Below are 7635 nucleotides of genomic sequence, written 5' to 3' on the forward strand. Positions count from 1 at the left end.
TAAAACTTTTTAAATGTTAACTAATCCCCTGAACAGCATTACAACCCAGGAATGTCTTTCTTAAGGACCTGGGAAATATCTCTTTGAAATCATCAAGGAAGATAGCACCTGTATGTCCCAGTCCTGGTGGGAGGGGAGGAACCTCTTGCTCCTAAACTACCTCCTGTTATAAAGATATGTAAAGTTTATTTTTCCTTGTCATAAAGCCAATTAGATAGAACAGATGATTCACCCCAATTACCAAGTGAACTGAGGACAAACTGTGTGTGACAAGTGGGGTTGTCAAGTCCTTTTACTTGAGGACTAGTTGTTGTTTATCTTGAGAAAATGTATGGAATTAATTTTATTAATATGTCTTTATAAAAGGGTGAGATTTCTTTCCGTCTTTGCAATCTTTTTAGAAAATTGCGTGTGATGAGCATTATATTCTGGTTTAATGCTTATTCAATAATAAAACTTTTATTTGTTTTCTTTTTTTATTATTATTATACTTTAAGTTTTAGGGTACATGTGCACAACCTTTGTGGGGCAGTTTTCTGGGCTGGGAATAGATTTTGTTTTTAATTCTATTTCCCAACAGCTACAGAGTGTCAGACCCCCTTGTACACCTTCAGAAGCCAAGGCCACCCCCGGCCCCCTAGGTTCTGCCAGCTGCATCCTGGAGAAACTCTCTGGAGCTACTGGGAGAGTAAATGGAGGCCACAGGCAGATGCAGGCTGTGGATGCCACAGATATATTAAAGAATAAAAATCATGTCATAGACTAGAGAGGTCTGTGACACTTTGACATGCTCCCCCAATCCCCAGACTTTCTGGGACTGGACCACTGGCCATCTCTAAGGCTCTGTTTTCTAAGGAGTTTACAGCAGAAGCTACCTCCCACTTGGTCTTGGAACTAGAATGAGTGTAGAAGTGGGAGCAAGTATAGACAGCTAAGGCAAAGTGTGCAAGCAGATGAACTTTTCCCTCATGCCCCTTTCCCTGTATCTGAACCCATTACCATTTCCTGATACTCACTGCCCCTCAGGGGGTCCTCCTAGTGCCTGCAGGCTTCTTCCTCCTTTCTAAGGGGCTGGACTGCTTTATTTAGTGGGAATACTCCAACCCAAATCCAAGCTAAAATTTACATTTTCAAAAAGGACTTTTGCTAAACTGCACATATTTTCACTTTATTTAGTAAATACTTACTGAGCATATCTGGTGTGTGAAACACTGATGTAGGTTTCTGGGAGAAAGGGTAGGAGACCCCCAAATTAATATCAACCAATCTTCTGCACTGAAGGGGATTTGCTATTTCTTGGGGAAGATGTTACAGGTAGTCAGGCATGAGCGGGGCAGGAGAGGGCTATCCCCCACCAACTAGGAATGTCAGGTGATGGTTCGGGATTTGTCATATTGCCTCTCTAAAAGTGATAAATTGGCAGCCAGGGAGAGGCCATTATCCTGAGGGTCCACACCTGTTGCACTGAAGTGTTAATTGAATACAGATGCCAGGAAGAAGCAACTTTTTGGGCATGCACATTAAGAGACAAAATGGCGGAGTATGACCTTCCAGGGGCACTCCACCGGAAAAGGGAAGAAAGCCTCAGTTGGGCATGGGTACAACTTCCTAAACACAACGTGTGTGCTCACTTCCCAAGGGTAAGGGGGGCACTGCACGTGCAGGCAGCACACCCTAAGGGAAGAATCATGGGAAAGGGGCCAGCCTATAGAGTCCTAGGATCAAGGTTAAACACTGCACTTTACCTCGGTGCCCACTTGGATCTCTTCCAAGCGTACTTTCCTTTCTTTGCTGTTCTAAAGCCTTTTTAAATAAACTTCCACCCCTGCTCTGAAACTTCCCATGGTCTCTTTTTCCATCTTATGCCCCTCAGTCAAATTCTTTCTTCTGAGGAGACAAGGATTGAGGTTGCTGCAGACCCGTATGGATTCGCCTCTGGTAGCCTGGATGCCTTCCACTGCTAACATATTTGGTGCTGTGAGACTCAAATATTTGCCACCCCTAACAAAGACAGACAAACAAACACATCAACCCCACAAAGCATGAAAAGGTCTATAAGAAGGAAGTGTTTGCTGTGGGCTGAGAATGGAACTGCTAGGCTAAGGGTTCACCAGTGGAAACTTGGACGTATGTTGCTGGTTTTAAATCCAAGCTTAGAAGCTTTTGGTCAGTGGTTTGAAAGACTTCTGAGACAGTCTATGAGTTCTCAAATGTTTTAAGTGAAACACTTCTGGTAGAAAGAGCATGGGTTCTGAGGCCATCTCAGAGTCTTACACAGGGAATCACAGAGGTCTAGCTTCTTCCTCTCCACTAATCTGATCCTGGAGACTCACAGAAATCTCCATAGAAGACTGAGCCTCACAGTCTAACTGCTTTGCCAGATGTACAGTAACAGTGGGCTTCCTCTAGAGGCACAAGGTGTCCTCACAAGCCCTACTAGCCAAAGAGTCTACATCTTGGGGCTTCGGGTCCATTCAAAGAAGCAGAGTCTTTGGCACATGCAAGACATCCTCAGTTTCTACAGCTCCCATTCCTGACCTGCAAATCCCCAACAACGCTCCGTTTACCTGAGCTCACCTTTCATCATCTGTTCTCATGGGATCTGGTTTTCCACTTTGGGAGGATTGTCCTTCTGCTTAGACTTAAAAATGTTATATGAAATTTCAAGGTTGAAAGAACTGAGAGACTGAATATAAAAGTGGACAACAGCCAGACCATATATAACAACAGAACACTGACTCAGAAACTCCAAAGGGACCCTCAAGGGAAGCCAAACCACAACCAAACCTCTGAAGCACTTGGCCCAGAATGGCCAAGACTTGTTCGTGACTGCCCACTTTCCTGTTTTCTGAAGCCCCCCTCCCCTTCCACACTTCTTTCAAACTCAAGACCAATCACAGAACGTCAAATATGCTTCCCAAACCAATCCCCTAAGATGTCCTGCTTCTAGTTTATCGGAGAACCTGCCCCATTAGTCACATAGGTTCTTTTCTATTTTCCCTAAGCATCGGCCGGTTTGAGAAATAAAGGGACAGAGTACAAAAGAGAGAAATTTTAAAGCTGGGCAGCCGGGGGAGACATCACATGTCAGTAGGTTCCGTGATGCCCCCCAAGCCACAAAAACCAGCAAGTTTTTATTAGGGACTTTCAAAAGGGGAGGGAGTGTACGAATAGGTGTGGGTCACAGAGGTCACGTACTTTACAAAGTAATAGAATATCACAAGGCAAAGGGAGGCAGGGCGAGATCACAGGACCACAGGACCAGGGCGAAATTAAAATTGCTAATGAAGTTTCGGGCACCATTGTCATTGATAACATCTTATCAGGAGACAGGGTTTTGAGAGCAACCGGTCTGACCAAAATTTATTAGGTGGAAATTTCCTCTTCCTAATAAGCCTGGGAGTGCTATGGGAGACTGGAGTCTATTTGACCCCTACAGTCTACAGACCATAAAAGATGGGCGTGCCCAGGGGGGCCGTCTATAGGACTACACTCCCAGGCGCGTACTCTCTTTCCCCGGGGTGTTCCTTGCTGAGAAAAAGAATTCAGTGATATTTCTCCCATTTGCTTTTGAAAGAAGAGAAATATGGCTCTGTTCCCCCCGGCTCACCAGCGGTCAGAGTTTAAGGTTATCTCTCTTATTCCCTGAACAATTGCTGTTATCCTGTTCTTTTTCCAAGGTGCCCAGATTTCATATTTGTTCAAACACACATGCTCTACAATTTGTGCAGTTAACGCAATTATCACATGGTCCTGAGGTGACATACATCTTCCTCAGCTGACAGAATTAAGAGATTAAAGACAGGCATAGGAAATCACAAGGGTATGGATTGGGGAAGTGATAAGTGTCCATGAAATCTTCACAATCCACATTCTTCTGCCATGGCTTCAGCCGGTCCCTCCGTTTGGGGTCCCTGACTTCCTGCAACGCTAGTTAGCTCACCTCCAGCTTCCCCATGCCAAAATCCTCCAGTCAGGGGATACTCGGGCCTTTCCCTTTTTTTCTACTATGAAGCTTTCCACTCCCCTGCCTGCCTTTGACTCTCTGCCAAATGCAAGTGATGGTGGCTGACTCCCCTGATATAGCTAGCTCTGAATAAGTGGCATCTGTGCTCATTTAAGTGGTCTTCATTTATGTCCACAGAACTCTGCAGCAGTTCCTTAGGTATGCATGTGTCCTTCTGACCAGTTCCACGCAGAGCATAGGGGTTAATTTAGCAAAGTGGATGCTGCAGCACTGGCGGCCAAGCAAGACAAGAAATTAAACCTCAGAGATTCTGATGACATTGAAAAGCTGGTTTGCACTGAGCTGAACCACAGGCCCAGAGTGGGGCCAAGTAAGCATCCCAGACAGTGTTTGGGCACCAAGAATTCAGACTAGGAGTGCAGTTAAAAACAGATTCTTGGCTGGGCGCAGTGGCTCATGCCTCTAATCCCAGCGTTTTGGGAGGCCGATGTGGGCAGATCACGAGTTCAGGAGATCGAGACCATCCTGGCTAACACAGTGAAACCCCATCTCTACTAAAAATACAAAAATTAGCCAGGCATGGTGGCACACGCCTGTGGTCCCAGCTACTCAGGAGGCTGAGGCAGGAGAATCACTTGAACCCAGGAGGCGGAGGTTGCAGTGAGCTGAGATTGCACCACTGCACTCCATCCTGGGCGACAGAGCGAGACTCTGTCTCAAAACAAAAACAAAACAGATTCTTTCCAGGTGTATGGAGCCAGAAAAGGGGAGAAGCTATGCCTTGTGGAGAGATAATGAACTTTGTAGTCAAGCTGCTTTTTGGTCACAAGAATCTAAGACCTTCTCAAGATAGCTCAATAAAAAGGGATTTGATTTACAGGTACAGGCAAAACACATCAAATCCAGGAATAGGAATCAAAACTCTACCAGCTCCAGGTCTAGGAAGTCATGAGAGAAGAGGGCTCTTTGTGTTGTGCCTTTGTGTTGTGAGTGGGCTATCATCTGTCTCTTCTCTGTTTTTCTCTATACATCAACTGCATTCTCTCTGAGGGGCAGACCTGTTTCCTCTAATTATTCATCAGCTTGCACCTGGCACCCAAAGTGGCCACTCCAGCCACCAAGCCTATTTCTGCTTCCAGGGGAAGCATCGCACTTGTGTGGAATAATCTCTGTGTTTTTTGCTTCAATTTCTCAAAAAAGTGGTATCTGTTTGCACAGCTCCTCCGGTCCAGCCAAGCCACACAGGTCATAGGTCACTGGCGAGTCTCTTAGGTGTGCAAGTGTCCCTGCAGGTGATGGGTTATGCCTTCAGTCAGATTATCCATCCATGGATCAATCATTAGTGGCTAGGGGAACAGGGCCATGTCTTACATAAGGACATGAGCATATTGGATATTATGAACATGTTCTATTACAGAAAGCAATATTATTAAATAACACAGATGACATGCACCCAACACAATCATTGCAAATGCCCGAAAAAAAAAAATGGATTACAGGATATGATAGTGGATTAGAGAATAATGAAGGTTATTTCTAAAAAGATCCTGCAGAGGATGGAAAGAAAGAGGGTTCGTGCAGAGAAGTTCAGGAAGGACTTCGTGTCAAGCCGATAGAACAGTTTGTGTTCGGGATCCATAAAGAAATGGGGCCAAACATGTTAGGACTTTAGGAGGAAATAGGCTGCATGGCCCTTCCATTCTTACAATATTCAGTGTGGATGGGGCTTAGAGATCATCAAGTCCAGCCCTGTTGCACTTCAGCTGAGAGTACTGAGAGTCAGAATGGCTGGTGACACAGCTGCGGTCACAGATTAAAGTGAAAACCAAGGCCAGAGTTCAAGTCTCTGTCTCCGCAGTCAGTCTTTCCACTATAGACTATTCAGAATTCCTTAGCCAGCTCACTCTTTCACTAAGGCAGCTCCTCTCTTTCTAACACTGGAGCTTTACAGAATAGATACATGGTGGAGAAGAGCAAGCCCTTCCTTGGCGGTCTTTGTTGGAGGATAATCTGCTTCTCAGCACTGCCCTCATCCTCTTTTCGAAAACTCCTCGAACCCTGACCCACACATCCCTGAGGACTCCCTGCACTGTGTCATTCCTCAGAGTATATATAAAGGGGTTGAGGAATGGAGTCACCACACTGCTCAGAACCGAAGGGATCTTGTTGATCTCCAGATATTCTTTCTGGGAGGGAGACACATAGATAAACACAGTGATGCCACTAGAAATGATGACTATGGTCAGGTGGGAAGCACAGGTATTAAAGGCCTTCTTCCTTCCACTTGCAGAAGGAATGCGCACTATGGTCAAGATGATGTACATATAGGAATAGGCCACGAGGACTATGCAGCAGAGGATGACCATGGAAGAAAGCATAAAATCCATCAGCTCGATGGCAGTGGTGTCTGCACAGGCCAGGGCCAGCAAGGGTCCACTGTCACAGAAGAAGTGGTTAATGATATTGGAGCCACAGAAGGGCAGCTGGGAGATGAGGATGGTTGGAAAGAGCACAGACAGGAAGCCTCCCACCCAAGAGAACACAACGGTCCCAATGCAGACAGAAGGTCTCATGATGGTGGTGTACCGCAGGGGGCAGCAGATGGCGGCATAGCGGTCATAGGACATGACCGTCAGCAGGAGGAACTCAACTGTGCCCAAGAAAAAGTAGAAATAGCACTGGGTGATACATCCGGCAAAGGAGATGGTTTTATCCCTAGATCCTAAGTTGGCCAACACTTTTGGAGAGATGACTGAGGTAAAGAGGATGTCCAGGATAGAGAGGTTGCACAAGAAGAAGTACATGGGGGTGTGGAGGCGGGAGCAGGACAGCACAGTGCAGATGATGAGCAGGTTCCCCAGAAGAGTCAGCAGGAACGTGGGCAGCAGGAGCACCAGGAGCAGCAGCTCCACCTCCCTGCTCAGGGAAAACCCCAGCAGAACAAACTCAGTCACCACTGCAGTCCAGTTACCCATGGGCCTGGTGGGCCTGGCTCAATTCTTTTAACAGAACAAAGGGAGATAACACTTAAGAGAGTGTTCAGTGGATGAAACCCCATGGCTGCTCACTAGAAAAATATGAACATAGAACATGATGACTGCCAGCTAGACGTGTAATCCAAGTTTAGCTTGGCTTTCAATTATTTGCCTATCAAAATGGACAAGGTTTTTGAAAATAATAATGTACACTGTCAGCAAGGGTGTCCTGAGACCTACACTGTCATACAGTTCATATGAACTTTCTAAAAGATAATTTAGCGATGTGTATCAAAAACCTTAAAATTAAGCAAATTCTTAGATTCGGAAATTGTACTTCCATCCTGAGGAAGTTGTCACGGATATGTTAAAAAAATTTTGCCACAAGAATATTCACCACAGAATTTTTTACAATAATGAAAATTTGGCAACAACTTTAATATCCAGAAATGGGAGATGAAATAAACAAATTATGGTACCTTTAAGAAATAACACATTATGTAGCCATTAAAAATTATATTTTACAGTAACATATAAATGACAAAACATTCAAAATGTATTATTAAGTTTTAAAGCGTTATTTTAAGCATTATTTAAGTATTTATTATTATTAGGTTTTAAAAGTGTTTTTAAAGCAAGTTACAAACTTGTAATGACATTGTGATGCCATTTTGGGGGACAGATGTAAATTAG

The 7635-nt window shown here is 44.8% G+C and overlaps 1 protein-coding gene across 1 annotated transcript; it reads right to left on the reverse strand.

Moving 5' to 3' along the window:
* Positions 1-5898: 5898 nt before the first annotated feature.
* Positions 5899-6942, reverse strand: LOC100994199 (olfactory receptor 6J1). The gene has a single exon (XM_003808133.4). It carries the CDS (start codon positions 6940-6942, stop codon positions 5899-5901), a length of 1044 nt encoding a protein of 347 aa, XP_003808181.2.
* Between the last annotated feature and the right edge of the window lie 693 nt (positions 6943-7635).

The sequence above is a fragment of the Pan paniscus genome, chromosome 15 (genome assembly GCF_029289425.2).
Source record: "Pan paniscus chromosome 15, NHGRI_mPanPan1-v2.0_pri, whole genome shotgun sequence".
Lineage (NCBI taxonomy): Eukaryota > Metazoa > Chordata > Mammalia > Primates > Hominidae > Pan > Pan paniscus.

Coding starts and splice junctions, on each gene's coding strand:
- LOC100994199 (XM_003808133.4), bottom strand. CDS start 6,942: ATGGGTAACTGGACTGCAGTGGTGACTGAGTTTGTTCTGCTGGGGTTT.